General features: G+C 37.8%; 1 protein-coding gene across 1 annotated transcript in view; it reads left to right on the plus strand.

Annotated features, from left to right (window-relative positions):
- pclob (piccolo presynaptic cytomatrix protein b) overlaps window positions 1-17,562 on the plus strand; it is a 61,478-nt gene that overhangs the window by 15,080 nt on the left and 28,836 nt on the right. The window contains exons 12-15 of the mRNA XM_017305162.1: window positions 1-461; window positions 8,142-8,588; window positions 8,715-8,867; window positions 10,501-17,269. Coding sequence (XP_017160651.1) covers window positions 1-461; window positions 8,142-8,588; window positions 8,715-8,867; window positions 10,501-17,269 — 7,830 coding nt within the window. The remainder of the gene's footprint in view (window positions 462-8,141; window positions 8,589-8,714; window positions 8,868-10,500; window positions 17,270-17,562) is intronic.

The following is a 17,562-nucleotide window of genomic DNA, read 5'->3' on the forward strand; positions in this document are numbered from 1 at the left end:
AAGACAAGCCTGCTCCACCACCTTTGCAAGACAAGCCTGCTCCTCCACCTCAAAAAGACGAGCCTGCTCTACCACAACAGGACATGCCTGTTCCACCCCCTCAAAAAGACAAGGCTGCTCCACCCCCTCTAAAAGACAAGCCTGCTCCACCCCCTCTAAAAGACAAGCCTGCTCCACCCCCTCTAAAAGATAAGCCTGCTCCACCACCTCAACAAGACCAGCCTGCTCCATCTCCTCCACAGACCAGACCTACTCCATCACTTCAAGAAAAAATAGAAGATTCACCACTGTCCACAGAGGTGAACAAGGTTCTTCCTACACCAAGTGTGTCCACCTGTCCTCTTTGTGAGGCTGAACTGAATGTGGGATCAACAGATAGTCCAAATTACAACACCTGCACTGAATGCAAAAACACTGTCTGCAATTTCTGTGGATTTAATCCCATGCCCCATACTGCAAAAGTAAGTCAAAATAATGTTATTTTTGCATGCCAAATTTTTCTCTTGATGATGCAAAATTTTCATTTTCACTTTCTTTCATTTAAATAACCTTAAATCATTTTTTTGTATGACCAGAGTTCCAGGTTATTTACATCTTGATCAAATCATTAAATTAATTTAATAGTAAGCAATGGCAAGCAATGCCATCAGAATTAAATTCAGCATCCAGTATACTGAGCAGAGTGAAGTATATACATTTTATACTGCAAGATTAAGTAATTTTGTTATAGGGTTAGTGCTGCCATATGTGTTGTAGATACATAAGTTATGTAGCAGTATTGATAAATGTGCGGCACTTACGATTTTCATAAGACTTTGACTTTAATCGGGATCCTAGTTGGATGTATGATATTCTCTCCTCCACTTTGAATTAAGGATCTCATTTTTTTTWAAAAAACACATGCAAGACAACATGTAGGCTGTTTTGGGGCTTTCTCTCTTGACTGGACAGGTCAGATTTGTTGCATAACTGGCTTGTCGACAGACTGGCAGTACTGAAAAGTATTAAAGTGATGATTGATGGTTGCGCAACAGCATTAGTGAGATGGGATCTGCTGTAATAGGAAACCAGGGACGAGGGAAACTCCAAACTCTGTCAGAGATTTGAAATAGCAAATCCCTGTGATATGCCAATAAGTGGGTATAAAATGGATTAACCTCATCACAACACAATACGTCATAGAATCTGATGTTTCTTGTCAGTCAGTCTGCGCCCTCTGATGTCAATGACTTCTGGTAATTCAGCTGTTTCTTCTTCATTGTTTGTGGGTTTGTGGGTGGTGATGACACAAGTGTGCTGGCTTTCACACAGGCGGGTTAAGGTTGATGGATTCATGAGTGTCAATGCCTTCTACTTATTCTGATGGAATATTTTTTTGAATGTCATCTTGAATAGTTAATCCCTTAAGATGTTACTAAGTCATCTCCCACATCCTAAGAGTCAGAATTCAAGAAACTAGGTAATACAAGTTTTGTATGCTGCTCTCTGGTTTTTTCTGTATGGAGCTTGCCTGTTCTCCCTGTAAATTTGTGGAATCTTTCCGGGTACTACGGCTTCTGCTCTCAGTCCAATGTTAGGTTATTCATTTCCTCTAAATTGTCCTTGGATAAGCATGCATGTATGCAGGTATGGCTGTTTGTTCAGGGTGTAACCTGCCTCTCACCTAATCACTGCTGGAGATAAGATCAGCCCCTTTGAAAAAGAAATGGGAGGATCTTACCATAATTTTTTTTATGGAGTTAGATAACATATGCAAGCAGATGTTTACCTTCATCATTGTTGTAAAGAAAACATATAGAACTTGCAGATGTGTATCTCAACAGAGGAGACACTAAAAATAGAAACTGGTCTTCTAGGGGCAGGAGAGAATTTCCTCAGATTCTTTTCTTGCATGTGTACAGTGCAGATGCATCCCTTTTAGCGAAACAGAATTAGACTAACCCCATGACAGCTGGGCAGAAAGAATAAGCATACTCTCTTCTACTGGCCTTTTTTATTCTTGTCAATTTTCTGTCATAACATTTTTTTTGTGGGCTACTTCAATTTGAAAAGGACTCATAACATTTGAAAGAGGAGGCTGCTTCTGGCATCTTGAGTGCAAAGAGAAAGTCTGTCCATTTCTCTATGCTGCCTGTGTTGCTTCAGCTGATGTCATTAAAAGCCTTAGAGTGACTGTTGTCTGATAAGTAGGACACACGTGTATCATGGTTTGTCAACTAAAGCTAGTTACATGACAGATGAGACAGTTTGAATGACAGTTTGCTTGTCTATGCATGTTGAGTTTAGATGGATTTTTTTATTTTATTTTTTATTTTTTTGCAACACTGCTGGGCTGGAAAAAAGGCAGAGCATATTATTGCATGGTGGTTTAATGGTTTTAATGGTTTATCATTGTAAAAAGAAATAAAGAGCTGAAATATCTTTTTATATCATATTTGCTTAGATTCTCAAAGTTACAGAAAAAAATATTGTCAGGGTTATAAGTTGAGAGGACTGATATACCAAAATGTATAGAAATGTGTAACAAGTAAGAAAAGGAGCACAAATATTTTTTGGCATTGCTGTGTACAGCTAAGGATTTGGCCTGGCATATTTTAATTATAGAATGGCTTGAAATGAAATGTCATTTTAGCTGCCAGTTTTACTTGTGCAAAGATCATGTGGGAAAAGCTTTGGGTTTATCTCAAGCTACCGTGTTCAAATATAGCAGTTGCAAAGGATCTCTAAGGATATTTTTAATCTCTTCAGAAACTGGAAAAAGCATGGTACATGTAGTAGTACATGTAGTACATGTAGTCCACCAATGAAAAAACATAACGAAGATACAAGTAAAAACAAGAGCATATATCCAATTATATATAGCAGATCAGCATTAAGAAGAGAGATACGAAAGAAAACAAAGTCTTAAAACGGACTTTGAAATGTAATGATTCATGTTATGATTGTAATGGGATGATAATTCTAGATCCATGCATGTTGGTAATTTGTAGTTCTTATTAATGACCAACAATGAACAAAAAAAATAAACGTGGAACAAAAAGTTATTTGGTTTTAACCTTGTAGTGGAAAATATTACATAATTTTTTTTTATGGTCAAGAATTAATATGAAAATATAAATGTGTTAAAATAACAGTAAATACTTTTTAAAGATACTTCTGTACTTCTTGAAGGTCTATATATTTTATCACCAGAATATATAAACATTTACTATAAATGAAAACGAAACAAAAAAACTAACACATCTAATTATGGAAAAATTAGAGAAAAAGGCCAATTTTTTTATTGCATTTGAGCTCAATGTAAAATACATTCATTCCTCCCAGTGACTAGCAGGACGAAGCACATGCCTTGTTAGGTCAAGCAGAGACAGTAGGCTATTTGAAGTTACAATAAACCAAAACATGCATGGATCATTAAAAACACAACATCATTTCAGAAAAAAACATACTCTAGAATTACATTATATATTCATGCCTTTCTAGTTGGCAAATTTCAAAGTAGAATTGGTCCTGCTTTTGCAATATGGAGATAGGAACACAGTCCCAAATTATAACATATTACTTACACACACATACGCAAATGCCTATTAATTTCATATATGTGCAACTCGCCTTTGTATGCTGGGTCAAGCATTCCTGATTTTCCCACATTTGCATGATTGGAGTGACACAAGCATCAGTCCACTGCTTGTGAAGCTCCTCTAAAATCTTGAATTGATTTTGCTGAACAATCCTCTTTGGGCTGCAATTATCCTTGTTGCTGGTACACCTTTTGTACCATACATTTTCCTTCCACTCAACTTTGAATGGATATGCTTAGATACTGAACCCTGTGAACATCCAGCTTCTTTATCATGATTATTTGTGGCTTTCCCTCCTTGTTGACGGTATCTATGACATTTGTCAGGTCAGCGGTCTTTCCCATGATTGTGCAACTTATGGCGATGATTCAGAAATAGTTTAGAGGAGCAGGAAAACGTTTAAGGTGTTTTGAGTAAATTAGCTGATTAAGGTATGACACTCAGATTTTTTTTAATACTTAACTTTCCCCAATATTAAAATTTTAATCAAAACTTTTGTTTTTATATTGGTTTATGGTTAAACTAACCCCACTAATAAGTTTTTCTAACACTAAGTTTTGTTTTTCAGTAACAGAGTTGATGCAGTACAAGTGCATGTCAAGTAATGTGTGAAAAATTATCAAGCATAATTTACTTGCAATGCTGGTACAGTTTTAGCATAGTCTCCATAAATAGTACATCAATGCTATTCTAAAGTTTTAATTTCTTTGTGATGCAAAAATATATAAACATTTAAATTTTAAAACAGCATATTCAATATTCTCACTTTAGAGTGTTTTTTTTTATTATTTCAAAGGTAGTTTTTGTTATTATATTGTTCATCCCTCAAGCTGCAGTCASTCACCTAAGCAAAATCAGTGTTGCTATTTTGAAAGATGTTGTGGCTTTAAGCTAAGTTTGCTGATGCACCAGTTGTCAGAGTGGAAAAATGCAGTGGATGCATTTCCTTGTTTGCAAAATGAAGCACTCTGCTTATTACAGATTAGTAGGTCAACATTCTTTGTTATCCCAGGGCTTAATATATAAAGAGTGAAGCCCTGTGGGGCTGCTGAAAGCCCAGCATATTTGCAGCCTTTCCTCTACCCAAAGGTTTGTGCCAGAAAATCAATAGGGACCTCTCTGGCTCAATTAAAAACAACAGAACAGCAATGGAGACTGAGAAATTATGCCATTAGATGAAAATGACAATAACCACTTTTTTTGTGTGATTCTAGTTAAATCTTGTTTTGCTTTGAAAAATACAAAGTTTAAAGCTAGCTTAGACCGATATGTCATTCTTTTACTTAACATTCTGAGTAACTATTTATTAGACTTGATCCAAATAATATAATAATATAATGATATTGGTAACATGTTTTATACAAACAGAAGCTGATGCCTACAAATTGTGTTTCAGAAGATGTCCTAACCTCGATCTTTGTGATGGTCAGACAATTCACTTAAAGGCATATCACACTGCAGCTTGTGAGAGCAGTGGTTCCCATGGCTCTCTGCAAGGAGCTCCTGCTCTCTCCCTCCTCATAAAATAGATTTAATCAGACAAAAGGGCAATGGTAAGTTTCCAATAACCATATTTGTGATTCATGTCTCTTAAAACAAGTGGCTAATTGGGAGGCACTGTGGCAGGAAAGATTAAGTTAACAACAACAACAATAATAATAGAAGAAGAGTATATTTTGCAATTGGCCAAAAAACATAGTTTTCAGTATTGGTATTTTCTATAAAATGAAGTTATAAAAAAAACGGAATGCAATTTTACTTTCCAGGAAATGGTAATGTAAGAAAAAAGTCAGAGTGGAGTATAGCAATGTTGACCTGTTTTAGCCTGTTGAGCTTTTACCAAATCCAAGGTTTGAWTCCTGACCTTAGAATGTTTGCAGCATATCTCCAACCTCCCTTTCTGTCGGATTAGTCTAAATAAAGGCACCCAGTGCAAAAGGATCTTTAAATAAACTAAAGCTGAATTAACCTTCATGCCATACAAATAATATTTTGTTGAAGCACACATGGTTTAGTTTCAGCAGTATTCTCAAGATTATACCTGCCATCAGTATATTTACATATACGCAAAAGTTGCCACTACTGATTTGACACAAYAGTTCTTGTTTTCAGTAGTAAAATTAATCTCAACTTGCTTGCTRATTTGCATACTTTGGCAAAAGCTAGTTTTTACTTGTTCGCTATAACTGCACCATGTGTGCATGACAGAGCAGGTGAAAGAGAAACAGTGAAATGTGTGAAGATTTTACTGAAAATAGACGTGATGGGGTACATGTCGTTGACTTACAAAGACAGTGTTTCTGTGTAGTAATATAAATTGCTCTGTAATGTAYTCATGCAATTTAAGCTGGTTGATGTGCTCTGTATAAACCACACAAATAGCAGTTTAAAGAATGTTAATGAAAAAAAGCAGTCTTAAAAGCATGCATGAGTTCATAATCAAATTGAAATCGTTTACTAGTTTACTGAGTTATAAGCATCATGATGTACCCCTCCTGCCTTAGTAAACATAATTATCATACTGCTGAGTGAACCGCAAGTGACTGGGCAACAGCATATTTGTTTCAATCAACCTGAATGCATCAGCGTCAGCTTTCCTCCAAGTTAAACTGTGTTCTGCATTAGATTAGTTCAGACTTTATTCATCAAAGACTGAAGAGAAAATKATCTTCAATGTAACTGAAGATAGCTCTTAGTGAATTTGATTTGTAGCCTTGCATGTAATCATGCTTCTCTTGTGTTACAAAATATCTAAGGTGACAGTACTGAGTATGACAAACAGAATGTGAAACATTAGTGTCATTTCTGTTACTACAGCATCATCATTCAAACTCCAAAAGACACATGTTCAAATTCACATTTCTCTACAGTGTTAAACAGAATATGTGTGTATTGTAATCTCCCCCCTTCCTGTATCAGAACAACTCTTGCCGGCTCTGCAGAGGCAGGCGCATTGCTGTGATTTGATCTGCTAGATTGCCAGTACAGACGTTTTGCTTTGCCTGTTGACAGCYTTTATGTTCATTATTTGCTGATTGATAACACACAGAGGGACCAAAAACATGTCATTATCCCAAATGAAATTTATCTGAAAATGCGATTAGCTCTTCTGCAAGGTAAGCATTTCTGTTGCTGTGCTACTTGTAATGTGCAGTCCCATCTCATAGCAGTTATCTTACCACCACAGGCTGCTAGTGGATATGATAGTTTGATGAGAATACATTTGATATTCAACTATGATTGTGTGAACTGACAACCGATGATTAGCTTCAATGCAATGTGATTAATCAGTATAACATGCTGAAATTTATCTAAGATTTCCAAAAACAGAAAATAAATCCATAGCCATAAGACAGGAATAAATTATTTGTTGTTTCTAGAGCAAGACTAGCACCTTTGATTGACTAGTTTGATTTAAAATCCAGCTATGGCATGACATAGTGTCGTTTTTTTATATATATATTTATTTTCTGAGGCAATTTAAACTTTTGTAACTGATTCTTTCACCTTAACATCACGGTGTGAATGTAGATGAATGGGCGAATGACTGAAAGTAGTGTGAAGTGCTTTGGAGTCCTCTAGCTTGATAAAGCTTTGTGTAGCACATTTTCCAAAATGTAATGAAATGCTTAATTTTCTGATTGTGACTTAAACATTTAACTGGTAAGATGTTCCAAATGTGTCAGCTACAGAAGAACTTTTGCTTGCTGACAGGGTTTTTTTTTTTCATCATTTCATCCATCCAGTCATTATGTATACCCGCTTAGCCATGTAGGGTCATTGRGGTGGGTCTGGAGGTGGAGGACTAATAAAGATTTTTTCCAGTGATTACCTAGAAGTATTTTGATAACATTTGATATATTATTCTGAAATACAGTTGAATCATTTGTATTTTTTATGTGTTTTAATTTGTTCATTTTTATTACATATATTTCAAAATGTATAGTCCATTTAAATTGTTTTGTTATCTTACAAGAGATGCTTGCCCCATTTATAACCTGAAACAAACCTCTAAGCTGACTGAACATATTTTCAAATATAAATCACAGGTGTGTAAATAATTTTGTCTTAACTGCAAGGTTTCTGAACAATATCTGTGGCACAACATCCTACTTTTATTAGACTTAATTTCAAGGCAAGATTATTTTGAAAACACTTTGAGGAAGGAATTGAATGTATTGATTTCTTAATTTTTAATTTTTAAAGCTTTTAAAGTTAAATCTAGGCTGTTCGTTGTGTACTACAAGCATAATAAATTTAAATCTACATGTGTAATGGTTTTATACAGGTGAATTATATGGAATTGCCATAGTATGAATTAGTTTATGTTAGCTTTTATTCAACATTGTGTCTATGCTCTTGTATTTCTCAAAGTAAAATGTTTATTGATGCATTTGGCTATTGSTTTGTCTTTAAAAATATGCCAAATAGAATCTTTAAATCAAATTCTTCAGTTACTGCTAATGTCTTTAATTGAATAAATTCCTCTTGTGTTTCCTTTTCTTCTCAATCTTTCTAAAGTGTGTTTTAACAGTTCTGTGTTGTCTGTTGTTTTTACAGAAGGAATGGTTGTGCTTGAGCTGCCAAACTCAAAGAGCTTTGTCAGGACAACTTGGAGATTCACAACAAAAGTCTCAACCTACAYATGTGCCTGCCAAACCAGAAATCCAGGCAACATCAACTTCTGACATGGCAGCGTCCAAAACCTCACCCGTCAAAATTGAGCTCACAACTGAAGTCACGGCACCAAAACCTGTACCTGCCCCTACTGAAGGAGTACAAATAATTTCAGCTACAACACCGAAGGAAGAACCTGCCAAGATAAAAAACTTAGCTCCTGATCCTTCCAAGGAAAAAGAACTGGAGAGAAAACAGTTAGTCACCTTGACAGATGTTTCATCTGTTGCCTCAGATAAACAGTCTTTTGAAGATTCCATTCAAGAACCTGTAGTAGCAAAGCCTGATGTGTCAAGCACCAAAACGTCTGWCATGGAAACTGTTAAAGAGGTAACAATGTTTGAAGTTGTTAAAGAGAAAAAAGCTAAGCCAGAGCTCCCTGTATCAGGGAGAATAATTACAGAGGTGCAGACCAATGATCATATCAATCTGATGGACACAACTTCTTCTTTGCAGGAGAAACTGCAACCATGGTTACAAGAACAGGAGAAGGCAGTGGAATCTGGACAAATAATAGCAGCTGATAGCAAGGAACCGGATGATAAGATGATTGAAAAGATTATTGACATCTCAACTCAAGTTTCACAGCCTCTCCCTACAGCGAGACTGGTAAGAAAAATAATCAAATATATATTATTAAAATATTTCYGTTATTTATACCAATTTAATTGAGATCTTCCTCAGCACTTTCTCCTTTTTACATCACCCTTACAAACAAGGTTTGAAATTGAGGAGCTACTTGAAAACACCATATTTTTTTAGATAAATATATATTTCTGGACAAAACTGATACTGGACACTTTCAGTTGTATTTTCTCTAAAAAGGGCTAAGGAAAAAAAATCATTTGTGCTCACAATGTTAATTTTGTTTGTGTGAGTCGTGAAAACAATCACARTTCAAAGTTTCAAGTAAAGCCTCAAGTGGTGCTGACATACTGTTCTGTGGTSAATAGTTTTCTTTGATAGTTGGCAAATATATAGAATAATTTTGTTGGAATATMAAGTCAGAGAAAAATCAAGGAAACTCTCAAAGAAGACAAAACTTMCCTTAGCTTTTTTAAACAAATATAAAAAATATAAAGAATAAATCACATTAATGGTTAATATATTTCTAAATATGCTATATATTTAGAAAAAAACTAAATAGGGGAAAGAATAAAAACACTTCCCCTTACAATACAGTTAGTAAATCAGTTTTGTAGGATTGAASCTAGTTATACATAGGATTACAATTTTCTTTTAGAGTTTTGCTTTATTTGAGATGATTACTTTTTGTTGTCATTATTGAGTTTTGGAATAGAAAAGGCATCAGAATTTGTATGTTTATGTTTAGCTGTTCATTTACTGAGACTATAAATCAACATTGCRCAATCAGTGATGAAAAACTTCGTACTGGAATTATGATGACGTGTAAGAAATTTGGACTAACAGCAGCTTATTCAAATTATTAAAAGTGAATTTAAAAATGTCACTAAAATTTTTTTAGGCCATAAATAGTACAAGCCCAATCGCAATGAAGTTGGAACTGTGTGGAAAACATAAATAAAAACAGAATATAATGATTTGCWAATTGAATTCACTACAAAGAAACAATATTTAATGTTCAAAGGATAMAATATGTTGTTTTTTGCAAATATTCATTTGGAATTTGATGCCTGCAATATGTTCCAAAAAAGTTAGGACAGGGTCTACCATACATTTGATCTCTCTGGTGTACCACTSCATTAAAAGCTATCRCTATGTTGTGACAGTATGAGACAAATAATTGTGAAAAAAGTTAACTCCTCTGCCTTTTCCCAGTATTCCCAGTGCTAACTAAACACAACCAACCAGAGCCAGGCGGGTCTTAGCCCTTGTCAATCATACATGTTTTATAAAATGGAAGACATGAAACAGAATTAATATTAGCTGGAAAAGCATGGTGATCTAACCTCTGACTCTACCTCTTCCTCATTGTATTATTATTTGTTAATTATTGACATATTAATATGGTCAATTAAAATGGTTGTTAGCATATGTGGACCTTATTATTATAACAAATGCCACTGCCAAAGGTTCCTTATGCTTTGTGTGTGTGCGCGYGTGTGTGTTCGTGCACTTGCGTGTACCTACCTGTGTATTTGTGTATGTACGAACAACTATTATTCACATTTTGTTCAACAATARCAATAGACCATTTTTTTATTTTAGTATTACTTAGACATCGATTAATATTAACTGAACATTTCTTTTGTCATTTTAGGCCTCAGTTGAAACCAAAGAGGAGTCAGCAGAAAAGAGAAGAGATCTCYCTCAAACCGAGCAAGCAGCAAATACACCCAGTTTTGGAAAAGAAGAGTATGACGATGATCAACCCCAGATTGTACCTGTCCTTCAAGAACAGCCAGAGACGAAGATTTATGATACAGCGAAGAATGATTCAAGTACAGATCACTCTATGCCAGAAAAAGAGGAAGTTAAACCAGAGAGAAGGCGTTTAAGTTTCCAACCAATGGAGAGCAGTGAAAGTGAAGTTACGCCATCACCTAAAATTGGAAGGAGGACCTTAAAGGTTAGCACCGTTTCATCTAGCAGTGAGGACAAAACTGAAGGTGCTGATTCTTCCATAGAAGATGATGAGTTCATCCGCAATCAGATTTTGGGTATGGGAGATGAGAAAGACATGTCCATATCRGAAGATGAGAAAGAAAGTAACTTAGAAAATGTGGAAACTTTCCAGARTAATACACTTGACAACGCTTCTATCAAAGACACATCTGTATTGAACAWGGGTGAATCAGATATTAMTACCCAGACTGAATTACCCATTAAAAAKGATGCTGCAATTTCTCAACATATTCCCGAATCATTTCCAAAGACTCATTTTAAGAAAGCTATTCCTGTATTGAGGCAGAGGCAAAGCACTGATGAAGAAATAGAGAGCATCACTGAATCCTTGTCAAAGGGTTCATCCAGTATTCAAGCATCAAGCGTGACTCCAGGGTCTTCACCTACATCAGTTTCATCTTTGGAAGAGGACAGTGATAGCAGTCCAAGCCACAAGAAAGGTAGTGGGCAAAGACACCATCGGAAAAGTAGACAGAGGCACCCCACTCAGTCTCTTCCTACTATTGAAAACTCCTCTGATGAAGAAAAGACAAAGACRCATGACAAACCACTGTCTTCACCCAGTGATGTGTCCTCTACAGAAGATTTAAGGCAGGTCACTGTCATCAACAAAGGCSATGAAACATTTGGCTCAGAGTACTCTGCCAGTAAAGAATYTGAACCAGATGTTAAGAGAGCTGTACAAAGAGGAYGTAAACCTTCACCAACAGTAATACCTTACACCCCTTCTGATCAATTTGAAGAAAAAGACACAACAGCAAAATCATTAAAGAGTGCTGAAGAAGCATATGAGGAAATTATTCAGAAAACAAAAACTATTCCAGGAGAAAGTCCCCCTGATATTGAACCCCTTTATGGAGGACTGGCAATAGAGGACTATCTTTATGAATCTTTAGTAGAGGAACCAGAAATTAAAATAAGTGAAACTCAAGAAGAACCTGAATTTGACACTGCGTCTCAATCTCTTAAAAAGCTCAGGTCCCCTGAAGAAGTTTATGAGGAGATGATGCAAAAAAAAAGGGAACTGATGATGATAGAGCAAGAATTTCAACAAGCCTGGACAGCAATGGATTCTTCCTCATTGGAGGCTTTGGTCCATGAGCTTCCTGCAGAGGCTGAAACTTGTGTGGTGACTATATCTGCTGAAGATGACATACCYACTGAAGAYACTCAGMTCACTGAACAAAAAGATACACCTCCCTCAGATATTGATACTTTAAGTGAACTACCAGTAAAGAGAAAAAAACGTCCAGCACCCCCACGCCCATCTGAGCCCCCTAGGCGCACTGAGGTAACAGTTGTTGCCAGTACTCCCAGTGGATCCATAACTTTTGTCAGGCCTATGGTTCCTCAAAATMCTGCACTCAGAAAGGCACTGTTTCCAATACCAGACCTTAAGATTACTCAGTGCTCATCTGGTGAAGAAGAGGATGACAGTCTTGTAGATGAGTATGCCATAGGTATTTCATCTGACATTACCCCCAGTGATGACTCTGAAACAAAAGAAGATCAGTCCATAAGTCCATCTTTGTCCGAAACCAACGACATGGAGCCTATATGTGTTATTTGTGAAATTCCAGAGCCAAAGCCCATTCCAACTCCAATATCAGCCCCAGAACTAACAACTACACCTTCTCCTGTTTCACCAGTTTCACCCCCAACTTCACCAGCTTCTCCAGATTCTAGTTTGGCCTCAGATGTGTCATCATCATCTTCATTTCAGGCTCGAACACCACTTTCATCTGACTCAACTCCACTGTCCACACCAACCCCTCCAACTTCAATCAAAGRTCATTCAGTTGAAGATACCTTATTGCCATTGTCTACCACATTTGAAGAAGCACCATCAAGTGAAACATTAATTTCTTATTCTGATTTAGCCACTGTTGTAGTTACAATTCCAGATTTGGTATCTGATCCATCCAAAATTCAAGCAACACAGASCRTTCAAAGRAAGCCTTCTACAACTAAGACCGCAGCTCCACTCTTGTTTGAGACTTCACCTGCAGTAACTTCTAAGGTCMAAATGCCAGACTTAGTTTCCACTCCATCACAAGTACCAATTAAAGTTCCACCTGTTCTACAAGTTTCAGCACCAAGTCCAGCACCTATTGTTGTCTCAGCTCAGCCTTTAGCCCAAATCACAGCTGCACCTATTGCTACCAYAACTTCAGCTTCAACAAGTGATCTCTCATCATCAKTCTCCGTGGTATCATGCCTCGAGCCCGTCATAGTCCAGATGCCAGATTTGGTTTCAACTAATGCTCCAATTATTTTACAAACACCACAACCAATCTCAGCTGTCATTACTACCCCAGCTCAAGCTCAAGCGAAAGTAGTACATTCAGTCCCAGTACAATCATCTGTACCATTAATGAGAACAGTGGTAGTCCCAGCAAAGGCTCAACCTGAGCAAGGAACTATATCATCTCCAGCATTAACTACTGTTGTCAAAAAGAAAGTCCCTCCTCCTCCCCCTCCTCGATCTACATCAGTTTCATTACCTGATACCACCTCTGAGATGCCCCTTATAAAGACAGCCATGTCATCTGCATCAGCTATTGCACCCACAGTCACTGCCCAACCAATGCAATCTGTAGTTGTAGATATACAGCCAAGAATGGACATTGCACAATTAGGTAATGCACCTGTTCCTCAAGTAGTGACTCCAACTAGACAAGGACATGTAGTTATCATTGTACCAAGCATGGAAAAAATATCTCTACTTGAACAAACCAAACAGGATAGAGATGATGCAGARTCAAATGTTGCTTCTCGTGCATATGGTAGTCAACAAACTACAAATGATACATGTACAGACACTTCAACTGTGAAAGTGCTTTCAGCTCCACTACTTCAACCTAAACCTACACATGGAACAAAAGTGGTATCAAGTGGGGAAGTAACTCCTGTAACAGACCCAACCTCGTCACCTCCACCCCTTTTACCCAAATCACTTGGAAGCTCTGTTCCCACTTTAGTCACAAGCACTATAGCAACAGTTGCCCCAGTTTCTGTAACAGTGTCCAGTCCTTGTCATCTCTCTAAGCCTCCCCCACCCATACCACCCAAGCCTATATCAATTCCAGCTGGACTAGTTTTTACCCACAAGCCAGGAGAGAATATCAGACCTCCTCCTCCTGTGGCACCYAAAGCAGCAACGCTGCCWAGGATGAAGGAACCTCCAAAAGCCCTGTCTCTTAGCCTTGCAAGACCTTCGGAGTCTAAACTGGGTACAACATCTCCCAAGTCACCTGTGTCCCCTAGGCATGCAAAATGTTTACAGACATATGTGGTGATCACTCTACCATCCGAGCCTGGCTCTCCAACTGAGACAATAACAGTTCAAGCACCGGTTAGGCGAAGATCCATCCCATCTTCTGCAGTGTCAGACATTCAAACAACAGTACCAGAGAAGAAGACACCCACTGAAATTATTTCAGCACAGGCYACAGTTAGGAGGGCATCTGTGCCCACTATTAAGCATCCACCTCCGATTATTAAAGCAGTCAATGTGGAAGCAGAGCAAATAGAAACATTTGAGGTGGTGACTGGCAAAGTACAAGCAGGGGAATTCTCTGTGCCCCCTGCAGTGCAACCAATATTTTCTGTTGCTGATGTGATTACAGTGTCATCAGATCAGAAATCCTGCATCATGGCACATGCTGTAGCACCTACAATCAAGAAGCCATATGTGTCACAACAAGACTCAATGACTCAACCTCATGTAACTTCTGAACCAACATCAGAATTAKTTCCAAAATRTWATCTGATTCTGAGAGATCAATCCATAGCAAATGAGCAATCTGGACCATCTGTGTCTCAGCATCTATGTGCAGTTACAGAAGTGGGAACAGTATTTGCAGCAAGTTTATCTGAAGAGCCAATTCTTCAATCAACCAAACCAATTGCAACTGTGCAACCAGGGTGTCTTGGGGAAGCTGGTTTTGTGCCAGAGCCATTGAAACCACATGTAGAAGTAGTTGTCCATGGGACACCGCCTGCAGTACACTCTATAAATTATGATCAGCAAGTTTTATCTCAAATAGATGTGCAAGGTATAGAGCAYATGGAACAAGAAATGGATAAATGTGTCACAGAGGCAGTTCTGATTAGATCAGCAATACAAGATGAGAGTTATGAATTTGCAACTGAAGAACCAGATACAGCGATTGAAGTTGTTGTTCATTCTAAAGATGAAAACATACCTGGRGTTTTTGAAGATGCATTCTCCTTATCGRAGCTCTCATCAACTCAACAAACTGATCAATCTTTAGAAAATATGGTTGCGGTGAGAGACCAGCTATTCACACACGAGCTAAATCTTGATGCTAAAGAAACTACAAAGTTTGAATACCCCATAGAAGTTGTCACAACTGACCCTGGTTTTAGGTTGCCTGAGGTTGCTGTAGTATCTCCTGTACCTCATCCTCTCACTGTTGCCACTGTTGTGACACCAACATCTAAAGTGTCTGAGTTAATGCAACCTACAGTTGCTGAAACTGTCGCTATTACAAGTATWGGGTCAACAGTGTCACATCAWATGAAAGGAATTCAACAAGTTTCAACACAGAGAGATATTAGATATACTCCCCGGCAGAGTGAAATAAGTGCAGCCACAATTATGTCATATCCTGTGGCATCAATGGAAGAAATACCATTGCAATCTAGACATGAAAGACAAACAAGATTCCCACCAAAACAAAAAGATGAAATGATTGGTTACATGCCTTCATCGGAGATACAACACCATGTACTTGAAGAATTCCCAGTCATAACAAATGATGAGACTACTTACAGAAGGAGATCATCTATCTCATCCATAGTACAACCACCATACACCACTAGTGATTCATTTACTTATCCTGYAGAGCTTGAAATGCCTGCTCAGGTAGCTAAAGCAGAGTCACTTGCTGCTGCTAGACAAGAATCCATAACCATGCAACAACCACAGCAGTTTGCACAAATAATTACCATGCCAGCTGAAAAAGACTTTCCAGTGGTTGGCTATGAAGCTCAAGTATCTTACAGGAGGGAATCAATTCCATTATCAGAACAGCAACCAGAAGTCTCGACTCATCCATGTGAATATGATAATTTACTGGACACAATAACCCAAGATGTACACACACATATAAGCCCAGTAGCCTCTGTACCAGAGATTCCACCAAGTGTATCWGTGGCTCCAATCACCATCACCAAAATTCAACAGGAGTCAATTGAGAGCCAAGAGATAAGAGGACCAGAAAAGGTGGTCTCCAGTATGAGTCACATGTATTCCTCTTCAATTTCCACCTCAGGTCAGCCTCCTGAAAGYCTGTCTAGTAGGGTCACCCAAGTGGTCACCACTGAAGTGCAACGGACTACTGTTTCTGTTGTCCATGAAAGACTTCAACAAGTTCCTCCACAAAGCATAGCCATCACTATACAACCAGACATAGCGAAAGTCCAACCCCTCCCTAAACAAAATGGCARGATTATTTATCCTGGTGATGTTATTGATTTACRCACTATCAGGTCAGGCATAAAAATGACAGAGCAAGGCATGGATCTRACGCCACCCGAGTCTTGCCGACAGTCTGTTTCAAGTGACTCAAGTGGACGTCATATTACCGCAGTGCAGCCTGAGATTGTAAATCTTAGTGCTGAGCTTATCCCTGCAACAACACTGTCTGTTGTCACGGACAGCATCACAATAGTCACATGCACAGCAACCATTGCCTCATACAATACCACTCCAGCAGAGAAACCGCTTGATTTACAYGGTYCTGTTGCATCACTGCCATTACCACTCACCACATCCACATACAAGCCATTTGAACCACTTGCACAAATTGTCTACAAACCTGTAAAGACCCCACCTGTATTCACTGATGTAGTATCTATGACTCAAGACATACCCATGAATCTTTCCATTGAAGCTCTTGTCTCCTCTGGAAGAAAACAGTCATTGACTTCAGCACCAACAATTATCAGCAATGTAGGTCCTATTATATCTCTTGAGGCTACTGGAGCCATGGACTTGTCAAACTATAAACCAGTGAGGGCAATGGTGGCATTGTCTGATACAGACCAAGGAGTGGTGACTTCTATTGTAGAGGATGATGGGGTTCCAATGGACCTTACGGCTGGCAGAAGGAGCATCTGCTGTGATGTAATTTACAAGCTGCCATTTACYGGAAGCTGCAGAACACAAGCTCCTGTAACAACTCAACCTGACAACCATGCTGGCTTCAAAGATCATGCAGGACTGTATAGCATTAAAAGTACTAATGGGATAAAAGCATCATTATCTGAGACTAATCTAACAAGCACAGGACTGTCCTTCTATGATCTCAAAAATGACTACTTCAGCGGCTCTTCTGACACAGCTGTCGACCTAACTGCTGCTAAGCTTTCAGCTGGTAAGCAAATCTTTCTATACATTTTTTGTATTTTATTAGTTTGGCTCGCATGTATTTAAGACTGTACTCTTRTTCTTCTTATAGGCAATACATTTTTATTCAAAGCATTTATTTTTTCTTTAACATACAGCATACTGAAGTCACTTTATGCTTCCAGTTTTGTGATGTTTAGCACTTAAGTTCATAAAAAATGTTTTAATTGCCTGATTTGTTTTCTAACATGCATGACATTTTCAAATGATCCCAACAATTTGTTTTGTTTGTTTTTCTTTTCTTCATACAGATGCATGCGT

The sequence above is a fragment of the Poecilia reticulata genome, linkage group LG6 (assembly GCF_000633615.1).
Source record: "Poecilia reticulata strain Guanapo linkage group LG6, Guppy_female_1.0+MT, whole genome shotgun sequence".
NCBI classification, from domain to species: domain Eukaryota; kingdom Metazoa; phylum Chordata; class Actinopteri; order Cyprinodontiformes; family Poeciliidae; genus Poecilia; species Poecilia reticulata.